The 27,833-nt window shown below is 35.4% G+C and overlaps 2 protein-coding genes across 3 annotated transcripts in view; one reads left to right on the forward strand and one right to left on the reverse strand.

Moving 5' to 3' along the window:
• Positions 1-19,523, forward strand: part of Gmer (GDP-L-fucose synthase-like protein) — a 35,773-nt gene extending 16,250 nt beyond the window's left edge. For both annotated transcript variants that reach the window (XM_089246202.1, XM_089246203.1), the window contains exons 4-9: positions 4,345-4,473; positions 7,806-8,013; positions 9,157-9,288; positions 9,392-9,471; positions 15,440-15,539; positions 19,318-19,523. In XM_089246202.1, coding sequence (XP_089102328.1) covers positions 4,345-4,473; positions 7,806-8,013; positions 9,157-9,288; positions 9,392-9,471; positions 15,440-15,539; positions 19,318-19,373 — 705 coding nt within the window. In that variant the 3' untranslated portion in view covers positions 19,374-19,523. The remainder of the gene's footprint in view (positions 1-4,344; positions 4,474-7,805; positions 8,014-9,156; positions 9,289-9,391; positions 9,472-15,439; positions 15,540-19,317) is intronic.
• Positions 19,524-22,035: 2,512 nt separating this feature from the next.
• Positions 22,036-27,833, reverse strand: part of LOC149072931 (solute carrier family 52, riboflavin transporter, member 3-A-like) — a 33,141-nt gene continuing 27,343 nt past the window's right edge. Inside the window, exon 6 of the mRNA XM_089246634.1 lies at positions 22,036-25,872. Coding sequence (XP_089102760.1) covers positions 25,672-25,872 — 201 coding nt within the window. The 3' untranslated portion in view covers positions 22,036-25,671. The remainder of the gene's footprint in view (positions 25,873-27,833) is intronic.

Raw genomic sequence — 27,833 nt, forward strand, 5'->3', positions numbered from 1 at the left:
TATAAAGAGGAAGAAAAGAGGAAAAAAAACGCTCTCTCCCTTTGTAATAGGAAATGTGAAAGCAGGGGATGGGATTGGAACATCCAATGGTTGTGCATACCTGCCAACCGTTACGATTTTGTCGTATTTAGTAAATTAATACGATTATACGCTTTTGCTTCTAAAAATAAGATTTTTTACTGAATCGCTAGTTTTGACGTGTTTTCCTGCCTATGTCGCAAACTGGTCAGCGTTGGAAATCGATGGTCCGTAGAACGACATCACTCCGCTGAACCAGTAGCCGAAAATTCCCCCATGCCCAGTGGTGAGAAAGTTTTTTTAAGTTTTTACTTATGCGGAGAAACGATGTCTCGAACCTCTTATATTACGCAGTATACTGAGTGCAGACCTCGCAGCTTTCCTATTTTTCCTACTTTCGCCGCAATCGTCTTTTTTTTTACCGCAATTCTCTCCTACTATTCCTATTTTATCCCTCCTTCCCATTTGCTTACAGCCAATATCTCACTACGAAAATTCAGAGAAACTGCAAAATGTCACTGCTTTCCGCAGTTTTTTGTGACGTGTTTTATGTGTTTTATTCACATTACAACTCGCTACTGAAAAAGAAGAAAGGAAAAAAAAATTCAGTTCCACTGGAGTAAGGGGCGACGACAAGCGTATCTTTTCGCCGCCGCGCCTAAAAGTGCTAAAAACTGAAGTCCAGTGTGGAAAGCGAATCTGTTTCGCAGATTGGTTGCCGTAAATAAAAAGGCAAAAAAAAAAAAAGAGGAACAGGCTCTATCCACACACAAGAAATTCTATGAGAGACAATGGGTTTATCTCTCCTGGGATCCCATAACGAGCGTTCATCCCCTAAGCCAGGTTTTCCTAGGAGTAGGCTTTTTGCGCTGCGTGAACCTAACTGGATCATTTCGTGTCGGCAGAAATGAGTTACATAATGACGTTACGCATTTGCGTTTTCCAACCATGGCGCATCGGCTCAGGACGGCTATATAGTATATGACCCTGGCGTCATATACTCTATCGGCTGCATGCTCCGGTTTAAAGGGAAGAGACACAACACGAAAATGAAGGGAAGATCGCTGAAACGCGCGGCACACGACACTTAACTCCTCCAGAAGCAGTCTGCCAATCACGCCCGACGTAAAGCGCTGTCGTGAGCGGTATTGCGCTCTGTAGGAAAACAGTCGTACTGCTTTTCATATCGATGAATTGATGGCATGTCGCGCTGGGTGATTCACGTTGCGCGCGGCATAGAAAACCTGCTAGTAAAACCCGGCTTTTAAAAGTGACAGCCCGAGCCACGTCTGGTTTTACGGGAGGGGGGGGGGAGGACGAGCCGATCAGCCGCTATAGCTGAACCCACTTGTTTTTTAACCTTCAGAAAATAACTTTTGGGTATCTTTATGTTAGGGGGTCATTCAAGTATTACGTCAGCATGGAATGGGGATTTTCGATTTGTTGACTTGATGACGTGGAGGGGGGGGGGTGGTGGTGGATGATTCTTACGTCATCAACCACCCTTTATAAAAAATATGAAATATTCTTAATGGCGTCTTACTCAGTATGCGAAAAACGAGTAAAACTTTTCACTAGTTTGTGGGCACCTGAACTAACAATCTCCCTATCCTATTGAGTCCGCTACAGAGCCACTCTAGTGATCTTCAAATACTTAGTGGATCCAAATGCTCTGGAGCTGTGCCGCGCGTCATGTAAGTGATCCATGATTATGCCACAGATCACTTAAGTAATCTGGGAATGTGCAGCGGATAACATGAGTGATGTAGAACCGCACTGGTGGCAGGACCAATGCTCTAAAACTTTGTCACATGTCACTCAAGGGATCGCTTAATGTGCTACAGATCGCTTAAATGGTCTGGAATTGTGCCACGAGTCACTTAAGCGATCTGTAAATGTGCCACGAGTCACTTAAGCGATCTGTAAATGTGTCACTTGGTTCATTGTTACAAAAATAGATTTAGGGGCACGCCACATCATAATGCCAGGGCCACATTTGGTCCGCACAGGCCGAATGTTTACAGCGGGTCAAGGGTTACCAAGGGCTTAGGGAGGTAGGGTCGCAATGAATTTCTTGAGCAATTTTGGGTTCTTAGCCTTCAAATAGCATTGAAATTAATAAAAATTGATTATAATAACATATAAAGATATTTTGTTTCGAAATTGTAAAAAATATTTTTACAATTCTTTTAAAAAATATTTTGTGGATTAAGAAAATAAATTTTTGATCATCTGGGGGGAAGCCCCCAATTCAGATTCAGATTCCACCAATAAGCGTTAGGAGGAAGGGGACAGAGCGCTGACAGGGGGAGGGTGAGAGTTTTGCTGACTTTTTCTGACAAGAGGGGTGAGTCAAAAATTGCTGAAAATTTGCTGACCTAACACTTGAACAGCCCCTTATTTTAAAGCATACATGTGCTCAACACATGGCCTAAATGTGGCCTGCCTCAAGTGGCTCCTGGCAAATTCTTACTTCAATTGAGCGGCCCGCGGCACATTCCCAGATTGTTTGAGTGAGTGATTTCCGGAGGGGGCTTTCTTTCTTTCAAACCAAGCACAACTCAGGTCCATTACCATCTATGGGCAATTTACTATCTAGGAAGTTGTGCTGGAAGTGTATGTGTGTGCCTAGGGTTGCTGCAAATATAAATAATTTTGTAAGAAAAATCTTTGTCGGCTGTGGTTTTTATTTTGAATAATTGGAGGGGGAATGAATATCACTTTTAGAATTTGATAATTTATGTGATGCTATTATGAGTTATATTTTTGACTAATACTTGAAGGTTTTAGAACACTTTGGTGACAACAGAAAGCATTCATGTGGATTGATTATTTTATGAATTCTTATGATGCTGGGTAACAAATCAAAACTTGTAATTTTTGAACCACTTCTACATCTATATTTTTGAGAAGAGGGAAAGTTTGTTTGAAAATTAAAAATAAATTTGCATATGTGCCCCGCCCCTTTTTTTGCTGTAAAACTTGTAAGTTATAAAGTTTGCCATGACTCCTTAAAAAAGTCCTTAAAAACTCCTTACTTTTCATTTTGAAAATTTTGTATGAACCCTGCACTGGTGTTCCCTTGTCAAAGCAGTTGATTGACAGCGTATTAACAATTCATGGACCATCCTATTCATCTTGTTGAAAATTTTTAACACTTGTCATATCCCCAGACATCTGCATTCTTCCAATGTTCCTTCAAAAAATGAAAGGCAGCTTTTCTCTGTCTTCCCCCCCCCCCTTCAACCAAGTCTATGTCCCTCTGTAGGTATGGTCAAATAGATCAATTAGATAGGATGTAGTCGATTTCACTTGTCCTAGTTGGGCTTCTTCACATTTACTTTCTGAATTCATGATGTATAGCTGTTTGCTCTCTGAGAATTTGACAAGTCTGTTTCTTCGGTCATTTCGTGCACTGTAACCATGACTTCCAACTGAGCTTCCACCACATTTCTGCTCTCTCCAATTCTAGCATTGAAGTCACTACTGTTTTGATGTAGTGGTCTCCTTTATTATTCATTTTGTCTCATTTTTCATAAAAGTCTTCTTCGGAATGGCTTGTTGGTGCGTAGACTTGAATAATCTGTATCCAGTATCTGCTTGATATTTTTATAACCAATTTCCCAACTCTATCAGATGTGCTATCTATCTCAACAAATTAATTTTTCCCTTTTTATACGAGAAATCCTACAACCCACTAGTTCTTTCATTATCTGTTGTTCTATAGTAAAATACATGCCCACTGGCACAAGTTTTATTTTCTCTTCTTACTTCACGGATGCCTAAGATGTCCCAATTTGTTTTTTCCAGTTCTTCCAACTCCTTCAAACAATTTTCAGATGAAAAAGATTGTCCATTATACATGGTCAAGGTCATCTTCTGGACCTACTCAGACATACCCAGTGATTATCATCACTCTGTCTTCATGTCTTGTGGTTGCTACCGTAACTAGGGACACTTACACTGCTGGGGACTGAGGGCCTTATTTTAGTCACAGAGTTCACGTTTCTTTTTACTCTAGTCCTCCACTGTGGCTAGTGTGGGGTGGAGGAAGCCTATCTGCTTCCGTTCACCATGGCTACTTACAGGCTGCACCACAAGGTGTGGATTGGACCTTTAATCTCCATTCTTAGTCAATTCCTTCAAGTCCTCAATAAGGCAATTGAAGGATCTTCTAATTAACAAGTAGAGACTATTCAACAGCCCTATTTATGTTATATTGTATATTAAATTGTGTATTAGCTATTTTAGACATTGAGTAAAACAAAGGCAACAAAAAAATGTCAAATTTATTTCAGATTTACATTCATGCAATTTCCATTACAGCGCCAGAATATGTACATCAATGATCACGTGTTGAATGAAAGTTTTATTCATGGCTGTAAGAAAGTTATCTCGTGTATGTCAACTTGTATTTTTCCAGATAAGGCAAACTATCCAATTAATGAAGAATGTGTAAGTTACTATTTTCATGTTCATTAAAACCTTTTTTAATTGGAATAATTGTTCCTATTAAAATTCTCAAATTATTGATACCTTTTTATTCGAATATTTTCATTATTTTCTATAAAATATAAGATTTTTTTGTGGCAAATTTATGTATTTTATATTGAAGGCTCAAATATTTTGAGAACGATGCAAAAGAGCAGAGACTTCACTTTTAAATACCTTCTTGCATCCACACAAAACGGGGGGGGGGGGGGGCGGCAAAGTCTTTCATGGTCTTGTGCTAAGAATTCCACTCCTATATGTAGAGAAAGACGTCCTTTCCATTTGTTAATACAATATATACAGAAAACTGGCTATATGAAGGGATATTCATGATATATATATATATATATATATTTTTTTTTTTTAGAGGAAAGGAAATTCATTTCTTCCTTTCCCCGGGGACTCAAACCCTGGTCTCTCATATGCCAGACAAAGACAAGTACTCTACCACTAAGTTATGAAAGCAGAAAGACTATTCCCTCCTTAGAGCAGTGAGCCGCTCTCCCTGAGAGGGCAGAGTTGAATTTTTCTTTCCTGAACATCAATATCTTTTCATACAGACAGTTCTCCGTATAATGAGGAGCACTTCTTTCTCTACATATACATAACCAACTGGTGGCCTTAATGTAATTTATCAGCTATCGGCCAAATGTTATCATCCATTGCACAGAGTCATTCAGCAAAAATATAAGCTCCAAGGAGGAAATCTATAAGCTTTCATAGCTTAGTAATAGAGTACTCGTCCAGCATATGATAGACCAGGGTTTGAGTCCCTATGAGGGCAGAGATGAATTTTTCTTTCCTAAACATCAATATCTCTTCATACAGCCAGTTTTATGTTTATATTGTATCAGGGTTAGGTTTTTGACATGACAGGCAAAAAACCTAAATGAATGCTTTTGGATAATATTTTAAACACAATGGGTTTATAACATTATGAGAAACTTACTTTTTTTCGCATTACAATGTTCTATTTTTAAACACTAATTTATGACAATAATTGAAACAAAATATTTTTTGCTATTTCAAATTTTTCATCATTCAAAGAGTCTAGAACAGATAATTTATAATTTTATGGTCCATTTTATCTGAAGTACCATTTGGGAGGAGTTTCTAGGACAACAAGCAACAGTATGAAGATAGAAAGTTGTTTCGAAATCACTTACAATGATTAACCTAAAATAACTAAAATTTTTTTTTTTTTTTTTTCAAACCGAGCACAACTCAGGTCTATTGCCATAGGCAATTTACTACCTAGTGAGTTGTGCCGGAAGTGTAAGTGCATGTACCTAACAGTCTGAGTGCGTATCTAGTGTTGTGTATGATTTTTCAGTGCTGCCATCTATATCTCAGACGTGAAGTGAGTGATGTGTAGTGACTGAATATTTGTACTGTTTGTAGGACTGTTGCTCTCTGTGGCGAGACTTTTTAACGGGGAGATTGGCTCGCATTTGCGCCTTGAAGTTGGGAACCACAGAAAACCAACTTCAGCCGACCACCACTGTGATGACGGTGGGGCTCGAACCTGGGTCCCCGCAATGCGAGTCCATCGTTATGACCACTTGACCACCACAGCGGCAACTAACTTAAATAGAATCCCAGTGAAAAATTTCCAAGACTTGATAAATATGTTCAGCGTATTAAATTGCTTCATGCAGGCAGCCATAATTTATCATGGCTATTAAACTATATTTTTATGGCACCAGTTACTGCTATATAGTTACAAAAATATATAATTAAAATCCAATTAATCAGTTCATTAACTGATCAAATTTTTGATTAGCCAGTTAAAAATTTTAATCGATTTCCAGCCCTGGTTAAAACATTTAAAATTTTTGCTTGTCTTCTGAAACACTTGTAAATCAAGTTACTTGTTAAATTAAATTTGACTGTGCACTGGTAAAAACATACTTAAATTGTAAAAAATAGTCTAATTTTTTACAGGATCAATTTGATTAATTTTTCATTGTATTGATCAAATATCTTGTTAATTTATTTATTTCTGAGACCAGTCTTTAAAAGTACAGTGAAACCTGTCTAAGATGGATACTGTGTAAGATGGAAACCTGTCTTGAACGGAACAGAAAAATAGTCTAGTGGATAACTAATGCTTTTTCAATTATGGGTAACCTCTTTAAGACAAACTGTCTAATGCAGAAAAAGAAGGCATATTTGGTCAATTTTTAGATTTAAAAAACCTGCCAAAACGGATAGAATTTTAGGCCAGTTACAAGTTTTCGTCTTTTGAATGGGAGGAAGTTAAGTCACCCCCTTTTGTTAAGAAACTCTTTTACTTCTTGGAAACAGGATGAATTCTTATCTATCTGAACTGATCCTGGAAGTAAGGGCTTGGGGTGGGGAAGCCTTATTACAAACAACTATTATTACTATTCAAAATTTAGTGAAAGCTTATTTAGCATTTCATCTACGATTGAAATGGTGGCTTTTGTTAGGAAACACTCCTGTTTCTTGGTAAAATGTTGATAATTTCCATTTGAATTAGTTTGGAAGAGAAATAGGTAAGGGAGACAATTATTGTTCACAATTTAGCGATACTGTTTTCTTAGTATGTGTATTTCATTCAGTGTAAAGATGATGACCAGTCGCAAGAAGCACGGCTTGGATTTAAACACAAAAATGAAGGTTGTAGAGACATGAGAAAGGCAGAATTTTAAGTGTTAGAGATATATAATCTTTTTTTCAAAAATGTTATTGGTTGCTGATCAAAATGCCACTATTTTTAAAAAGGTGCACAATTTCTCATTCTATTTTAAAAATGAAAAATGTTTAATATTTGACAAAAGTAAGTGTTCATTTTATTGTTATTCAGGAGAACATTTTATATTGAAGTTTACCTATTAGCACATTAAATGGGAAATTTCGAATGCATATTAATTTGAAACAGCAAACATGAAAAAATTCAATATAATAATATGCATGTCTCTGTTCGATACTCGTTGGTTTATAGTAATTAGGGTTATATTTCCAAAATCAGGTTTCGCAAACGACAGAAATCACCTACATATATTTTTGGGTGCACCTTTATAAAATGGAAACCGTTCTGGAACAGAAAATAATTTGTCTTTTGACGTTCCATTTTGTATAGATTTCACTGTATTAGAAAGCTGCTAATTTAGTAATCATTTTAATTCTTTAAAAGTTTGTTATGAAGTCGATAAAAATTGAAGTTAGGAAGAGAATCAATTGAAATTTCTGTAATTAATAATGGAAAATGTAGCTTTTAAGCCAGTAATAACCTCAGAATATGGTAATTTAATGAACATTTATTTTTTTAGATTCATGATGGACCACCTCATATGTCCAACTTTGGATATGCTTATGCAAAACGAATGCTGGACGTTCTAAATCAAGGTTACAATGGTTACAAGAAAGGTATCTACACCTCTGTGATACCGACCAATGTATTTGGACCTCATGACAACTTCAACCTGGCTGAGAGTCATGTCATTCCTGCATTGATTCACAAAACATATCTTGCTAAAGGTGAGTGTTTTTCCTTTTACTAGATAAAATGCAGCAGAAACTTTGTAGTCCAGACTCCTCTGACCTAAGTAGTTGGAGAGTTTTCTGTATTATGGATCTAGTGTGTTCATATTTCATAAATTTTTGTACCTAGATCAATGTTTCTCATTTGTAATTCCTAATTTGCATACTGTTAGTACTAATTCACAACCACTGTACTTTCAAACATTTACTACCGGAATCACTCTTAACACACTGAAATGTGTGTAAGATGAAATCACCCTAAACGTAGCATTTTGAGAGACCATAAATACTTATAACATTTTTTTTTCACAGGTAGAATTCAATGAACTATAATAATGTTTATGTAATTCTGTATTCCAAATATCAATCGTTTCATTACGATTCTATTTCCAGAGATATGTCCTGTAGAAATTCTTTTGATACTGCTATTTCATTACTGGGCAACTACAACAAACTAGAAATTTAAAAAATGCCTAAATAAAAAATATGTAGAAGTTATTTGCATATGCAAGTATGTACATATGTGGGGATATTTTTTGTACATGTAACTAAGAAATAGAAAACACATTTTTTTAAAACGTATCTGCATTTTTCCATGATGATAATGTCTATTTTCTCATTTTTGATACATATTTTGAAATTTTTAATTTTTTTCAGGATGTTTTAGCGCATATTTTGGGGGTTTTATACACATTTAGGGGTTTTTAATGCACATTTTGACATTTTAAAGTGTATATTTGCATATTTTTTAGAGGATATTTTGTCACTTTTTTAGTGCATATAATCCACACTCTATCATTACTTTAGCTCATCAAAATACTAAGTTTTTGTTCTTTTGTGGAAACATTTTTTTTAATGTTCATCCTTTTTTATTTTAAATATTACGTTCATTTTTATGTGGAAAGCAATACAGCATTTATTGTTAATTGCTATTTGTTTCTAAAATGTTAGTTATTTACTATGTAAGGCAATGATGTGAGAGAGTGCTCAATAGTGAATATTGTATTTTAGCAAGAAATATTACAGTATATAAAACAAATTTTCTGATTTTACCATTTTTATTCTGTTTTTGCTTATTCTGTCATTGATTGAAGGCTGTTAGAATGCATGAGAACAAATTCTTATTTAATTTTTTTTAAGCTCAAAACCAGCCCCTGAATGTATTGGGCGCAGGCAAATCATTCAGACAGTTCATATATTCTATGGATTTAGCGAAACTTATGATATGGGCTGTAAGGAATTATGAGGAAGAAACTCCTATCATTCTGTCAGGTTGGTGATAATTTTGTTTACAAAAATAAAATTTTTGGATCTTTTATTTCTACTTTTCAAATTTTAAGTTTCAATTATACATCTATACACATTACTTTACTAGTGGATGAATCAGAAGAAATCACCATAGACAAAGCTAGAGAGAAAATTGCTGAAGCTTTTGATTTCACTGGTGAGGTACATGTATCCTTGAGCTCTTTTAACATGTGATAAGTATTTTGATAAGTTTATTTTTTTTCATATGAGTATTTTATGTATAGCGAAACTTTGATATAACTATACTCTGCGGATCAAGAAAAAATATTGCTGTTGGGGGGGGACGCGATCGATACATCAAATGGTAACATTACAATCATATGCCACCAAATTCATGTTCTTAGCATCTCTTCTTGTCAGCATTGTTAGTACCACCAGAAAATGTTCTTATAAATATTTGTTTGCAAATTATTTAATCGTTAAAAATACAATTAATAAAATTCAGTTGTTTCGCCCCTGTAAAGAGGTTTACCCCATCACACTTTCATATTCACTATTCCTAAAAGTAGTTTCATGACAATTTTAACTCTTTCAGATGGCACATTGCGCAAAATGCCTGTTATTAGATGCCCTTGGAAGAACGAAAACTTAATGAGGAATTTAGAAATACATTAGAACCTCATTAAGTTGTTTTTTTTTCTTCACTCTCTCATTCAGTTTTCATATATAACAATGTGCATAAACCCTCATTTACTCATTGTTAATTTCGGTTAACTCATCACTGGAAAAGGTTGAGAGAGGAATATATTATTTCTATGGCTCCCTTTAAAGAAAGAGCTTGTGATAACAGCATTGCCATATGTTAAAAGTGACCATAAAAGCCTCGTATCCCAAAACGGAGCAGCTAAACGAACAAAAATTATGATTAGGAAGTTAATTCGCCAACTAAAAAAAAGTTTTTGAAACGTTAGGAACTGTTTGAGCCTGACCAGATTTCTGCATGTGCTCCACTAATTTAGGGCTCTGAATTTAAACGAAATATCTTTGTTGAAAAACCAAGAATTTTTTTCCAAAGTTGAAGCCTTTTAATTTCTGCTTTTCATAAAATAATATATAATTTTTTCACCATTTCATCTCAGGTTTAGTGCTCTTCAAATGGGTAGACAAATATATATATATATATTTTTTCAATCAACTTTTTTTTTTGCCCTTTCATCTCAAATTTGGTATCCCACCCAAGAGCCTCCTCTACGTCCTAGCAACAGAGCTTTTTTCAAATAAAAGTGGCCTAAATATAATTTTTTTCCTTGAAAAACATCATATTGGTTCATTATTAGCCAAAATGTTTCATTCTTGCCATATTTTATATTCTTGGGGTACATTCTGATGGTATATTTTTAGATGGTATAATTGGTTTTTTCCAAGAAGTCTCATAAAAGTGGCCTGAATATATAGATATACAGTGGAATCCTGTTTTAATGAATACCAATATAGTGAAAATCTCATTTCAGCGTTTTATCAAACCCATTTGCTCACCAGGGAGGTGTTAAGCGAGATGACTCACTCCGATGGATATTTTATATTTCACAATAAGATTCTCATTTCGGTTTTTTTTTTGTATCCTATGTATTGAGACCCCTCCCATTGCTTTTAAAATATACCTCCATCTTAATATACATACATTCATCCATCATAATGGGGAAAATATGTTGCAAAACTTTTGTATGTTTTTTTTACACCAAGTGTTCCAGACTCTGCCATGAAGCTAGGCTGAAAGAGATCTCGGCAACAGGATAAGTCCAGTGGCAAAGTTCTGGCGTTCATTCATTGTATAGTAGTAACAGATTTACGGAAAATCATCAGTTATATACAGGGTGATTGTAATTAAAGTTTTGATTCCAAAACTATACAATAAGAACTACTACTTCACCAAACACCAACTCTGGCCATATCGCTATGTTGCAATTTACTGCCATTAATAAGATGGGTTGGAAATGAAGGCACTGTCTATCGCCTCAAGCTCGTTAGGGAAAATATCTATATCCTCCCTCAGGTTTGAACCTGGGACCATGACAGCAACCTTCATGGTGGTTGACTAGCATCTTGCCAACACACCACTCGGGTTCTAATAAGAACTACTAGTAAGAATGACTTGGAAAATTGCGTGCATACTCCTGAAGCCATGGCAATTTCTTTGGCAAAAGAAAAGTGCAAGTAGTGCAAAAATGTGCAAGTAGATGATGATGTACTTGGCCAGCAGTATAATATATTTTGTTCAACCCCATCATTTCAGCACGCCAAAAGCATCAGTGTGTGGATAGCACAACTTTTATCAACATGCACATTGTAATACCATACCAGCAAAGCAGCTGCTGAAGAATCATTTTGACAATAACAGGATGACACGACATCTGGCCGGCCGTCAGCTCACCTGACCTTAAAATGTGTTTACTTGCAACTTCTGGCTGTGAGGGGTACCTCAGAATGTTATGAACAGTGGTCGGATCGCAAACTTCGATGAATTGCAAGCACATCCACATCATGATCATGGCATACTCTGATCTGTTGTTGAACAAGCATTTTTGTCCTTTCACCTAATAGCCAGAGCATGGTGGATAATATATCTAACATTTCTTGAGTGAGTTGTAGTTATTTGTTGAATTACTTCGTTCTTGTAATGTTTCCATGAATTATGAAATTGTGCAATGCTAATTAAGTTACAATTTTGTTAATAATTTTTAAGTTAATGAATTTTTTGGGGGGTTTGAACTTTTTCTTAATAGATGAAAAAAAAATTAGAATTTTTTTATCAGTCTATGAGCTGGGGCTCTCGGAAGAATCTCTGGATTTCTGAATCATCACACTTAACTTTTGTTTTGTAAGATCAGCAATAACATTGGACTTGAGTGTGAAATTGTGCAAAATGCTTTCTCTGCAAAAATGACAGATGCCATACAAGCCTTGGGATTTCATTTCTAAATGCACTACTACTAAACTACACATACCCCTTGTCCACATTCCTCTGGAATTTCTAACAAATTGGTACATGATGAAATATGCATGTATGTGTTGCGAATCTAACTAATTTCTACCATAAAATACAGAATTGCTGTGAATAGTGAAAAACTAAGCAAGTCAAGTTTTTTTTCAATTTTTTTTTTTGAGATTTCCCTCTATTATCCTATCAAGTAAAAAATGTCACACAAAGGCTGCATCTCCAAAGAATGAATATTTTTATATTATTTCTTATTATATTGAGCTGAATTTGAAATGAAGTGAAGCTTGTTTTTGATAAGGTTTACTTTGTTTGGCTGTCTGCAAGTTGCCCCAGGTAGGCCAACATATACCAAAAACATTTTAATCACTGAATTGGGGAAAAAAAATGAATGGGCAAAAGTTTAATTTCTAAAATTTCTTAACATTTTTCATGGATAAGTTTCTACAAAGAAAGCATAAAACGGGATGTCAGTGGCAATGATAGCATCTTATTCAATGCTATTTGTAGTACGTTTCCTTGCTTGTTCCATCTGACTACCATATAGACATATGCTGGGCATTTCAAGGTGGACATATTGAGCACCTTTAATTTGATTTGTAAAAACATTTTGATTGGTCATGTAATATAAAATTAATCTTAAGTGTCTATGTTCGATATTTTTTGTAATATACACATTTCAAATCGAGTGATTCTTTTTGAAATACCCTGTATTGTTTGTAATTGCATTTTTAATTGGGTTGCTGTATTTTTGAAATATATGAAATCCATATTTGTTATGAGCATCTTTTCCTCAAGCCACCTCGTTGGGCATTTTGTTTGTTGTGGCGTAGTATTTGTATAAAAAAATCGAACTTTCATTGATTTTGTGACAAATATTCATGGCAAGCAAGCCCAAACAAACAAAAGGTACTTTAAATGTTCGTCAGAGCTGGGTAAATGCCCGATATGGTCAAGTTAAAGAAAATAAGAGAATTGATTTGAATTTTCAAAATAGTCATGATAGGGGAAAAAGTTGGGGGGTGTACAATCTTCTCCTCCTAGTGGCGAACAAGTCTACTATGGAAAGGCTTGGTCCAGCAGCACCTAGAGATAGAAGGCTTCCGCATGCTGCTTGTGATATCAGCACGTAGTCCATTTTCCCTCAGAATATTCAGGGGAAAAAATTCCCTGCTCGTGCCAGTACCATCGTTCTGCGGAAAAGAAATGATCGGGATCAGAATTGGCGATTTTTATGCCCCACATCCAATCACCATGCGGTATTTGTGATCCAACCAGGAAGATTCTACGCCAAAATAAAAAGGAACGAAATAGGATGCTGTGGTTCAAAATGTGGCAAACTTGCTAGGTACTCTTAATGACGTTACAGATGAACTTGTATGGAGGCCTTCTATCTCTAGGAGGTGCTGCTTGGTTCCAAGGCTGGCATGTATGGGTATTACTGTATATCAGGGAATTACAGTGATTTTAAGATTTTTAATCCCATCCAATTGTTTATGAATGCTGCACAAGAACTATAATTCCATTTATTTAAAGAAGTGAAGTTCTATTATTTTTAACTTCTATCTGAGCTGAAAACAACTGTGGTCTATTGTCATGTGATGATAAAAAGTGCCACTGCTGTTTTTTTTAAAGAACATCCACAATTCATTTGTTATACATTCATGCACACATATTGCTCATTTCTAAATATACCCAATAATTTTTTATGTATATACTGAAGTTTTCATACATGGTATATAAATTCCCAAATGGATGAGTTTTTTTTGGAATGAAATGAGTAGAATGTTGGGAGGGATAAATTTTTGTTTTGAATGAATTATAAGTGCTAGAATAATAGCATTGGTTGATGAAAATGCAACAGCTTTGCTGACTTGGGTCTCTAATAACTAAAAACTTATACATTGCAATTTCAATTTTTAAGATTTTTTTTATTTATTTTTTTTATTAAGTTACACTGCTACAGATTTTCTTTAGTTTCTACATAGCTACTTTCAATAATATGGAAGTAGTTTTTTCTTTCGATTTTTTTTTTTTTTTTCCTTGAAAAAGAATTGGGTCTTTTTGAGTTTCCTGTTATTTTCCTCAAGTTTGTTGTTACTATTTTGTTCACCTGCCATTAAGAATGTTGCGGGGGAATATTTGGGCCAAATATAAAGTGACGTGCTTACAATCTAGGCAGACACTAGAGAATGACGATAGATCTAATAGGAATTGCTGCCTGGCAGTCGATTGGTTAGGAAGCTAGCCTCCGATTGTGCAGGTCTGGGTTCAAATCCCAGTTCAAGCCTTAAAGGCATGAATGTCTACTTAACACTAAAAAATTCTCTGAACAGATCATATGGACTCTTGAAAATATGTGAGGATCATGTTATTTAGAAAAACAAAATTAGTATTGGGACTTAAGAATCAAGAAATCTGAAAAGTATAAAGAATATGTAAAATCCGTCTTTCAAAGTGGTGAGTGGTTAGCACTGGTCCCCCAAATCTAGTAAAAGCAGTTTTAGATCCATAACATCAACAATTGGTTTTATAGCTGATTAACAGAATTGTGATGAGTGAGGGCAGATTTTGAGTTCCATGTTTTTACTGTGTTTATCTGCTTTATGTAGTGTCACTAAAGCATGGAAAGCGATTACTCAATGGAAAGGAAATGATGAAAAAACAATGCAGAATGGCAACCCTAGAATGGTTTCGGTATTCATAATTTTTTTTCCAATCAATATTGATCTGTTTTATCTTTGCAATTAGGCAACCTGAAATATGCACCAATAATGTATTTAGTTGTTTTGCATGTGTAGGATGTATTTACAATCTCTATGAAGCCATGCCTGCTTGTTTCTGAAAAAACGTTTCATCATAGATGCTGCAGAAGAACTTATGATGAAGAAAACATTAGTGAAGGGTCTAGGTTTGCTAGATGTCTATATATGTGACCCGAAAGGGTGTATGCGTTTGATATTCATGAATTACTGACAGACTGTGACCCACAGAGATGCATGGGTAAGGGGTTCCCCCACTCTCATGGCAGAACTCAACATTCATCACTACTGTAAGGCTTCATAGCAATGTGGGCATGTCTGTTAGTTTTATATAACCACTGATTTGATAGCGCCTGACCCTTCGCTTCAAAACTTATCTTTGTTAATTATTGATATATAATCCTTAAGATTATTCTAGTATACACTGTATATGTCAGAAGGACAGTACAAGAAAACTTGTGATAATTCAAAATTAAGGAAGTACTTGCCAGAGTTCAAGTTCACGCCTTTTGAAATTGGTATGTATTCAATCTGTTAACTAAGCTGCCTGTGTGAAAATAATTTTATTTATTTCAAACTTTATGTGTTTTGACTTATATATGATGCATTGTTTGGTAGACATGAAGTTTTTGTCGACAGGCAAGGAAATGCAAAATCTTCCAGTAGGCTGACAATCACTTAAAATGGGCACCAAAGTGATTTTTTTATTTTCTATTTCTGGGAAATCTGGAAGTGCTGAGAGACTTGAAGAGAATGTAATTTTTCGATAGGTGACTATATCAGTCTCTTGGGTTTTCCTTCATGTCTTCCTTTTTTTTCCTTCATTCTCTGTGCTTTGTTTGAGTTTGAATGAGTCTTCAAACACTTGGTAGGTACAGGTTTGCTAATAACAAAAACATACACAATTTCAGTGTTCTTTCTTTTATTTCCATTAGAATTTCCTCTGGTTTTTGTACTTTGCTAGCTGGCTGCATCAAATTCTCTGTTAATTATGTGAAAAAAATTGACAAACTGTATTGAAAATGAAAATTTCAGATAAACTCTGAATCAAAGCAAAAATGAAACTCCCAAAAAAAGAGAAAGAATTGAAGTAGGTGTCACAAGTGGAGTCCCTCAAGGAAGTGTCCTTGGTCCCATACTCTTTTCACCTTATCAATTAATTAAATCACGGTATTGTGATGGGAATGTTAGCAAATTTGATGACATTAAATTAATGTGTGTAGTCTGGAATCAAAACAATAGAGTTGCTCCAGACCAACTTAAATAGAATTGTAGCATGAGCAAATGGATGGAGCATGACTTTAGTCTTGATATAAGTGCATGGTTGCTCATTTTGGTTTCAACAACCCATGCTTCTCACGAGTTGAATGGTAAAATTATTCCTGATGCAACTAGGATCACTAATTTCTGCATTCTCATTGATGAACGACTCAGGTTTTCTGAACATTGTTTTGCAGTGGTCAAAAACAGCAAATAGAATGCTAGATTTCATTGTGAAAAAGGTGTCTGCGTTTAATTAATATTATTCTTCCACTTTTCTGAGGCTTAGTTTGACCTGATCTGGAGTATGTTGTATGGTTTGAAAGACCCTACCTATAAATGGAATTGGTCGAGGGGTTGCAGAGAAGAGCTACAGGTCTTGTTGATACAAAGGGATTGAGCTATGCAGAGAGACATAATTTTTTTTAAAAATATGTTTACATTGGAAGAACGCAGGTAAGGGGGATTTGATCAAAGTATTTAAAATTTTCAGCTGGATGTATTGGGTGAACCACGAGTGATTTATACACCAATCAAGGGTAGATAAACGAAAAAATTGGGAAAATCAAAGTTTTAATTTGACCTGTAAATGGAATGAATCCCTGAATTCAGTTATTTGGATATCTTTGTCTAAAACATGTGATTAGGAAACAGTAGAAATTGCTACAGATGAAGGGGTGGTTATTAATGGACACTGGCAAAAAATGCTCTCAAGTATGTGAAAGAAAAGGATGTTAAGTAAAGAAAGCAGAATGTGTGGCAAGCTTCACATATGACTAAAAGCGACAAGAAAACAAATTGCAATCAACGATCCGGAAAAAAAATTTGGGAAATGTGCTAAAACAGCATTTCTCAACCTATGGTCTGCAACAATGGCATAGGTAATTCATAGGCAGACTGGATGGAAATTATTTACCCGTTGTAATTGATGTAACATCCATATGGGTTCAAATAAAATTATACCTTCATATATGATAGATTCACCATACATGATAGACAAGAATGCAAGAAACTTCAACCCTAAATTTGGTGGATCACTAAATTTTGCCAAAAATAGCAAATTGCATTTAAAACAATATATTGCAAAGTACTGCTAAAATTGCTGAAGGGTGTGGAAATAAAGGGCTGCTACAAATTGCAGTAAACAAAAATGTATTTCAGGAAAAAAATATTCAAATGATCTGATGACCATATTTCATTGAGAAAAATACGGTAAACTGAGATCTTAAATAATAATCCAACATCTGTCCGTAAAATACAGGACATTGCCAATTGTCATCAAAAACCTTGTCAGAAGTAAGCACAATCGCCATTCGTAATTAAAGTTACAAAAAAAAAAAATCGTACAAAACTTCAAATCTGGCAAATATGCGAGATGAATATTTGATTTTTGCCGTAATTATCATAATTTAATTTATATTATGAAAGCGCTGCATGTGTATTCACAACTTAAGCCAATGTTACAAATTCAAAAAGAATTGTTGAAAAAACAGGACAGGTTTAATGTATAAAAAAAAATCGGAACAATGAAAATTACAGGAATGTCCCATAATATGGGACATGAGTGGTCCATAAAATTGTTTTAGACGTTTTACTGGTCCTTGTTTGCAAAAAGGTTGAGAAACACTGCGTTAAACCGCTCTGCAATATAGTACGTCTAATTACTGTCCATATTGATGTAGAGGGATGAGAACATGTTTTGTTCTACACAAAATTATTCTTTTTACTAATCTGTATTAACTTCTTCATGTACAGGTTTTTGGCAATAAATTTGGATGATCTGTATTAGAAGTATCAGCAGTAAAACTGGTTCCCTTGCTCGTATTCCAGAAATAAAAGGGGGAAAAATATCTTGCTCTCCTCTACTTCAACAGAAATGTAGATAATTGTTCCTTTCCTCCTCCATGTCCTTTTATATACATATATATAAATTTGCATTATAATGGAGGGATTACTAAACAGGAGCATAGAAACATAAGGGAAAAAGCAGTCCTGTTCAATAATAAAGTTTGGCGAAGATAAGAAAAGAGGTAAAGGAAACAAATGATAGTTTCTGCCACTGGTATTTGGAAGAGAGATTTGGGATCATAAAGGCCTTGTTTTGCCCATGTTTAGATGCAGCCTCAAATGGAAAACCATTGCATTATGAATGCTAGCAAATATACCATATCAAACCAACTTAGTCAACAAACATATCAGTCAAACTTAATTATTTTTACTTTGGCATTAAGAATAAGTTACAGGAATTTCATGTACAAGCCAGCACTGGCAAATTAAAGGACATTCCAGTCCTACAAATTTAGTATTTTGATTGCCAGATATATTCTAATGTTATGCAGAATAAGGGTATTCTTTTAAGTATCAGTGTGTGATTATTTAGATAATTTAATAATAACAGAAATCTACATTTACATGTATGGTGTAGAACTTTTTAAACAACTGTTATAAATATTTGTGGTACTCTTTTTTAAATATCTATACACATGTACAAGCAGTAGAAGAAATTTTAGTTCAAGAATGATCTTGAATTGACGAGTATCAAATAGTTCCATAGTTTTCCTTCAGTGTTTATGCTATGCTCTATTTAAATTGTATATTTTACAAGAAAAAAAAACATTTTGCCCAAAATAATTCTGTCCAGAGTAGAAAATTATTTTACAATCATATTAAGTATTTACTCTTTGTATAACATAGTCACTTTGAACATTACATGCAATTAACATGTGTATTTCCAATGGAAATTTTTACACTGAAAAGCAATGTTTGAGGTTTTTGATGTGACAGTTTAAACCATCAAAACTGCCATGCGTCAGAAACCTGCCAACCCTGGCTGAGGTAAGGGGGAAAAAAATCAGTTCCCATTTACAGGTTACCAATGAGGAGTCTCGATAGAAGTGGGAAGAGAGCTAGAATTCTTCCATCTACTCAGGGACAAGATATTTTGCCCTGTATGTAAAGGGGTTAAATTATAATGTTTGTAATTACAAGCTCATTGTGCAATTTAAATTTTCTCTGATTTTTCGTCATGTGTTCCAGCAATCAAAGAAACTGTGAATTGGTTTGTGGAAAATTATGAAACTGCAAGGAAGTAATTTGGAGAACAAAAACCAATTTTTTTTTTGGTGAAGATAAAGAAGTTCACAGATTTCCTTTCCTTTAAAATGTTGCTCCATTATTTTTTCATTCATTATTTCTTGATTTATTTTGTTAAGCTGAGATAAAATAAAGGATATTTTCCATTTTGTGGAGGTTTACATGGTTTTTATATTAAAGAAATGTTCAATAAATATTTCTGCTATTGTTGGGGGGGGGGGGAATGTTTCATGCATGAAATTTGATGAGATTGTCTGAAAAAACCATCGTAATGATGGAATTTTCAACATATTAAAAGATTGTTATTTTTTTTATTTAATTGATTGAAAAGAGGTTTTGAAAAAATCAAATGTATAAAACTGAATTTATTCAATCTGTACTTGGCTAAGTTTGTGACCTGGTATCTTCCAATAAACAATACGTTTTAAAGATACCATTAAAGTGCCATATAACTGCTGATGTTGAAATTTATACGCTGTGAATGTGCCCCAATCAGCCAAATGAAAGGGAGTGATAGACCTCCTTTTTGATGTCATTTCAACCATCCTCTTATGGTTTAGCAGAGATGCCATTGTACTCTAAGTTCCCGGGACCCATATTTGAAAAATCGGTCTTTTTTTGAGTGAAAGTAGGTCCCTCTCGAAAAAAATTATCTTGAAAAAGGTATGATCCCCCAGTGCCGTCTTAAGAAAACAGGGGCCTCACAAAAATCAGATCTGGTTGAAATTTTTGAAAATTTGCCTAGCTGGAGATATTGATTTGTGCGCCTATTTATGGTTCAAAGTGGTTCTTTTATAAGGGAAAATATCTCCTCAACTATTTTGGAGAGCCGCAGATGATCCATGAATCGGGCAAGGAAGACGCTATTGACGAAAGTTTGAGAACCACTTATACGAATTGTTTCAGTACATACGCCAGTTCTTAATACCGAATTGGACGACTTTTATATAAAAGGAACCAAGAGCGCCATGAAATCAAAACTGAGAAAAAAAAGCTATTTAAAGTTATCTTTTCGATTCTCCAGTTATCTCTTCAGTTTGGTAGTTGGTTCAAGTGCACACAGACGGCACCACAGCCTATATGTCACTTGGTTCTATTTAGATAAAAAAATCCCGCCTTTTTCAATGGTTCAAATGTCGGCATATCTCAAAAATGTTAAAAATGGCGCTTGGTTCCTTTTTATAAAAGCCGTCCAATTAAACATTCTGGACATTCTATAAAACAGGCCATTTTATAAGAAATTTAAACTGGTGGAGAAAAAAAAAGCGCTCGAAGTAGAGTAAGCTCCAGTGTGTTCATACAAATGACATAGCAGGTGAAAATTTCAAATTATAAAATTAATAGAAATATTAATTAACAAATTAATTAATAGAAATATTAATTAATAAAAGTATTAACTAATAAAATGATTAAACTCGTTAATTATAATTCGCTCTCTGTGTGTAATGCATAACATATGCAAAACGGAGGGTGGCGATATACAAACTTGAAAAAACGCATAGCAAGAAATCTATCAGAAGTTTACAGAGCGAGATGCAACCAAAAATTATGCACAATGGGGATAATGACACATTGTGTTGGCATTTGTTCAAAAGAATACAAAAAAATGTGCGAGGTAGAAAATTATTGCATATACAAAAGGATGGAAGGTGAAATTGTATAGCACATGCAGAACAGGAGTGTGTAACATTTGCAAAAATAGATAAACGAAGTTACGCAAAAAATGCACTAAATAGGCAAAAAAGTGTGTGGCATGATCGGAGAGGGTTGCGTGGTGCTGGCATTGATTCAAAACAATATAAAAAACGTGAGGTAGAAAATTATTGCAAGTACAAAAGGAAGCAAGATGATATTGTTTTGCACATGTAGAAAAATTATGAATTTTTTCAAAAAAGAGATTCATCTCTGTATCAAATTAATTTTAATCATTATTTGGATAACCATACGTCTCGTATTTCCCGGAACATTCCTGTATTTTCACGTGATTTAATAATAGACTACTAGTATACATACAGGAAATTTTTTTGAAAGACTAGCAACTAGATTGATATTTTTTCCATCCAAATGGCTAAGAAAAAGTCTAGTTGGAAAATAACTAAGTTGTCAACACTGTTCTAGTTCAAGCAGGCACTAAAGAAACACATGCAAACACTGAAAATAGAAAATAAAAACAAGAAAAAATTCTTTTTTTTTTTTAATGTTAAAATATGTGGATGTTGATTTCTATCCTTTTTCAATGATATAGAAAACAATCCAAAAAGGACGCAACAAGAGATGAAAAACAAATATTCAATTAAAAAAAAAACCTGAACAAAAATAAAGTTTACACGAGTCCGCATCTCAGCATGAAATTCCTGGTTAATCATCTCAAATTTCATCTTGCATAACACAGTTCCTCCTAAAAAGGCATTGACATATGATATCCCAGGTTTTGATTGACATTTTTTTTATGGTTTGTTATACTGTATGGCCCCGCTTGAGTGACCATTGGCTAGCTTCTTCACAAAGAGATACTGTCACCAACACATCCCCCCAAAAAGACACGCCATGCCATTCTCCCCTTCCCCACCTCTCTCATTTGTACAAACATTTCAGATTCAATAGTGACGGAATCAAGGGCGTAGCGAGGGGGGGGGGGACTTGGGGGGGTCTGGTCCCCCCCCCCCGAAATGTGAGAAAATGACCGAAAAAAGGGAAAAAGTTGGCCAAATCAATTGTTCTGTCACTTTGGTCCCCCCCGAACGAAATTTCTGGCTACGCCCCTGGACGGAATTACTCTTCAAGTATTGTATACTCACATAGTGGGGTTCAGTATACACAGAAACATTCATAAAACCACAGTACAGTGGAACACTCGATGTTAAAATATTTAATTTATTAGACGCGCAACATCAATTACACGGCGTTTTTATTTCAACTGGAACCCTGAAACTCGGTAAAAGTTTCATTTCTGTCAATAGGATTTAAATTTTTTTGTAGGTAGCAAAAGACGTCACTGAAATGAATATTTTTACGAATATTATCGCCAGAAAAGCCAGAATTTTTAGTATGATTGTAAACGGATACCTAAACACAATTCAGCAAGCTGATGACCCCTTTCAAGTGGGCTCTAAAATGGTTTGTTTATTGTAAGTTTTTGAGTACTACGGAAACGCGCGCGGCGAGCCATAAACAAAATAATTTACATTTGTCGAAAGGCAACTATACTAGATGTATAGACCATACTACTTCTTCGCGTACTATATGTTCTTTCCGAGTTTTTTCCATTGTGTTAGTTAAGCAAGATGAGCTCCAAAACTGTACTTTGAGAAAATCGCGTTCAAAGCGTTTTTTCTTGTTCACGTTTACACTATAATACATTAATTTTTAATTTTATTTTGAAAAAAAAAAAAACCAATTAACCCGTCTACATGAAATTTTTTGCATTTGATTTTCACAATTGAAGGAAATATTTTTTAGTCATTGTTTTTAGTAACACCGTTTTTAGTCATTTTTGAAAAATCGACTTCGGGGGTCATGACATCCCTAAAATGAATAAAGTACCGCCAACAATTTTGTCATATGAGGTTTTTTCCACTTCCAATAAAGAAGTTTTGGAAGACTTATATGTTGTGCCACAGCTTTTCATTGTAATTCTGCAACACAGTAAGCATAATGAATTAAATAGATCGCAATTACAAATTGTTACGATCAAGTCTAACAATTACAGTTTAGAATTTTTACGGCATCTCATTTATGTTATGAATGTGCGTATGAAACGGTAGGCCCTACTCAAAATTATGTTTAGAACAACAGACAGTAAAGCCATGGCTTTTATTTTGAAAATGGAGAGCTGGGGAGATAAGCATGATCTTTTCGCAAAAAATTAAGAAACGGAATACGTATAAGAGCATCTCAAAGGAGCGGCAAAATTAGTAGCGCCTAGGTTGGCGACATCCTTCAGTGTCTCTGTAAAGCGGGGCCCGGGGTTACTGTCCCCTTATAAATACGCCTCCTTTCCTGACATGCCAAGAACAATTATTTTTAATTGGTCCATTTGTTTTGGTGCAGTTTGATTGATCCTTGCGCCGCACAAATGACAATCAAATCCAATAAATACGCCCCAGAATAAACCATCTGAAAAAATGACCAAGTTCTGCGCAAATCATGCAGGCTGGAATAAATTTCAAAGTCGTCCAAATCTTTCTTGTGATAAAGTAAATATTTATTAATATGCTAGCACCATAAAAATCAACTGCAGTCAAATGGAAAATCTTCATTGCAACATGCAGATATTGGTATGAAAATGCGATTCGATTAATAATCAATAGAAAAATCCGAAACCACTAATTATTTTGAATACGTCAATTCATAAAATGACAAGTTTGGTTAAAAGCTTCTGATTGAATCGTTGTTATTATTTTACACTGTTTTTACAAGTAAACTTCGTCAAGCTTCCATTTTTTCAATCTTCGTTGAAGTTTTTTATACGTAACTGTTTTGATGAAATTTTAAAATAATTCAAAAATATTGCCCTGTTTCATTGATCAATATGTGATTTGATCGAAAGATCTAGAAGCATAACGATATCGTTAGGATATCGTACCGATACTAGTCCGACGTCGAAACATTGAATGAATACCGAATGTCGGAAAGAGGTCGAAAATTTTTACATGCCCGATATCGAACGATATAGCAAAAATGTATTCACTCAATAAACGCTAATCTTCTTGTTTTCTCTAAAATAGTTGTACTCTCATTTTTATAGCATTTCGTTTCGAAGGAGAAATGTTGTATAATAATTTAATGTATGCCATTTCTACGTCGAACGATATCGGAAACGACGTTGAACGGTATCGAGACCTCTATGTCGTTCTATATCGGTGTGCTATTGGGAGACAGCGTAGAAAAACGATCGCGTAGTAAACACGTACGCACTGCATGTACCTACCCTAAAAAATTTCACTTGATATTAAAAGAGAACAAATTATATACATTTTTTTTGTAAAACCACTATACCACAAGTGGCAAGTATGTATGTTGGCGCTCTCAAACAGTAATTTTTCCGGAACAGTCAAACAAACGCAAAAGAAATGATTAGGCTTCTAACTTGCCTGGTCCCTGGAGCACCAGAAACGCACTTCGAAAAAATAAATTTTTAAATAAAAATCGCCTCATTATTCATCATCTTTACAGGATAAATGTAAATAATAATGCCTCATCAATAAGTGCTGTTTTGTGGATTAAGTTATTTGGCATAGTTAAGAATGGTAAAATAATTACGGGCGAGAAAAACAAGTAAGATAATCGTACTATGCATTTTCTTCAGAAACGGGACGTATGGTCACCCACATTTTGCTCGATATACAATGGTGTGCAGGTTTCTTCTAAAAACAAAATAGGTTTATGCCATGGTCCTTTCGGCTTTTGTCCTAACATCCTTCTGCCAGGGTAATCTTTAGGGGAATCGATATTCTTTCAATATCGATTTCGATAGGGATCACTCAGCACCTCGTAGAGATAGAAGGCCTCTGCACTGTTTGCCATAAACGTAATTCAGACTACTTAGCAAGTTTGCCGTATTTTGAAACACGGCATTCTATTTCGTTTCTTCTTATTTTGGCGTAGAATCTTCCTGATTGACTCACAAATCACTATAGTGATTGGATGTGGGGTATAGAAATCGCCAATTCTGAGCCCGATCATTTCTTTTCCTCACAACCATGATACTGAGGGAAAATGGACTACTTACTGGCGTCACAAGCAGACTGCGGAGGCCTTCTATCTCTAGGAGGTGCTGCCTCGGCACGCTACTCGTGACGTGAGCAAGTAGTCTATATTTTCCTTCAGAATATTCAGGGGAAAAAATCCCTGCTCCATCGTTGTGCAGAAAAGAAATGATCGGGATCAGAATTGGCGACTTCTATGCCCCACATCATCACCATGCGGTATTTGTGAGCCAACCAGGAAGATTTTACGCCAAAATAAGAAGAAAGAAATTAGGATGCCGTGGTTCAAAATGTGCTACTTGCACTTGATAGGTAGTCTTAATGACGTTACAAATGAACTTGGCAACCCGTGCGGAGGTCTTCTATCCATAGGAGGTGCTGGATCATTCCGTGCTTGTCCCTCGAAGTGATTATGATGATTATGACATCTAAGACTCATGAAATAGTTGGACGTTTGGAAAGTATTCATTCCTGTTCAGGTTATCCGACGTTCTTCGAGTATAAATATATAAATATATATATAAATTATACATATAATTTCTAAATATCGATTCCCATTTTAACCCTTTGCTTATGTGATTGAGATTTATCAGCTGCAAGTCGGTTTCGAATGAAAGATGTGCCCATCGTTAACGAGGATGAAAGAAACTAGTGCACCCAATGCCGAACCGAACTGAGTTACGGCACCACACCAGAACAGAGCGTTTTCTCTTCTATCCTTTCGTAGAGCAGCAGCTATAGTAACTTTGGTGTACGACGTTAAAGTTGCTACGATAATCCATGATGAGACCTAGAGGAAAAATTGTTTTATTACAAAATAATTTTAGAATGATATTCGATATTTTATATTCTAAATATGTATACTGTATAGAAAGAGATCAATCGGTTGTTTGGCTCGCGTGTTTCTTGAATCCAAGTTAATGAAAATTTGACTTCTTGAATTTTTTAGTTATTGATTTAGGTTTGTGTGAATGCTTTAGACTAGACAGGGGCGACTCGAGCACACATGCCACCCAGGTGCAAAGCCTCATGTGTCGCCCTTAAAGACGACACTGTTGGGAGGCTGAAAGAGCTTTAGCCTAGGAGACTCTGGAATAATCTTGAATTTATTTTTTATCAATCCATAGCTGCACACCCCGTATTCAACAACCAAAATACGATTGACCACATGTCCCGCTTTAAAAGAAAATGTTTAGTTTTTTTTAGAATTATTTTACCGTTCTCAATTACGCCAGATAACTTTTCCACATTACAGAAGCTGATCTCATTGATGAGCCATGATATTTTCTTTATTTTTGGGGTTAAATTTTCTAATAAATCTCTCAGATCTGTAACATAGAGAACATTGATGACAAAATACCTACTCCAAGGTTCCCACGGTAGAAACTAGGGGCAAGGCGAAGAAGTTCTGGTGCTACAGGCATGATGCAAGTGAGAACCAAAATTCTTTCTTTTCCTGCTCTTAAAAAATTACTGATTGCACCAAAATGCATTCTTGTCCCATGTGATAGAATAAATTTTTATTTCAAGTATTACGGCCCCAGGCCCTGTCTGTTCCCTCACGTTTTGTCAACATCTTTGTTCTCAAGGCATGGCTCGAAAAAGTGTGACAGCGTGGAGTGTGTTGTGAACTTTTATTATGACTAGGCTAACACCCCTTCCAACCAGTCATCCAGATCCACCCCATACCGTACACCCTCACTTAGGCCACCCCTGAGACCAAGTATCTGCAACCTGCACCCAAGAGTATTCACTTGTGCCCGATTTTGTGTTCTTACGAGGTATTGATATACAGGGTGGGCAAAAAGTCCGTAGAAACTTTAAAAATGAATAAAAACCGGAAAAATAACCGAAATAACGGTATGAAGGGTTAGCATCGCCATGTCACGGGAATTTTTTAACACAGGGAAAAAATTTAAAAAACAGCCGATAGGTAGCACTGGTATGAGCGACATCGGTGGAAATATATGCAAATGAGACGGTTATAAGAACTTGCGCGCTCCTAATCCACAACCAGTTCACCGTTGTAAACCGTGTATGTGGACCTGCTGTACTCTGCAGTTGCTGGATTTGTGGCATTCCACCACCCCCTGTGGTGGTGGTCACGTGGAAGACACACCGCTGTAATAAACGATTTGGAGACATTCTGTTTGTTAATTGCGTATCTTTTCTTTGACTTGTGTACGTCAGCGCCACCTGTTAGCTGTTTTTTTTTTTTCCCAGTCTCAGAAAAATTCCCGTGACCCATCTATGCTAACCCTACAAACCGTTTTTATTTCTGTTATTTTTCCGGTTTTTATTCATTTTTAAAGTTTCTACGGACTTTTTGCCAACCATGTATTTCCAAAATGAGCACCCTTTTTGAAGATTGACATTGTCCTGACTCAAGTTTGAGCATATGCTAGAATTGTCATATCGGTCAGGTGACCATATTTCCTTAAGCCAAATACAAGATTTTAATCAAGTAAATACATAACAAGATGTCGCCCTTTTTTAATTATCTCAATCAATCGCCCTCAATATATTCTCAAAGTCGTCTCCCTCGTTGGTTAGCTTGGATACGGTTCGTATATCAAAACCACAGCTAAATGAGGAAAATATCCGATGTGTGCATAGGGGGATCTAGAGCTCGCTGTTGGGAGGGGTGATAGTAGTATAAAAAGGACAGTTCTGGCACAGGGTGAGGCGCGAGGCACGTGCCTCACATCCGCCCCCTCACGCGCCTCATATCCGCCCCCTCACACACCTCAA

The sequence above is a fragment of the Pholcus phalangioides genome, unplaced genomic scaffold, assembly GCF_987345545.1.
Source record: "Pholcus phalangioides strain wild (caught in Gottingen) unplaced genomic scaffold, Ppha-v1.0 ptg000017l_1, whole genome shotgun sequence".
Lineage (NCBI taxonomy): Eukaryota > Metazoa > Arthropoda > Arachnida > Araneae > Pholcidae > Pholcus > Pholcus phalangioides.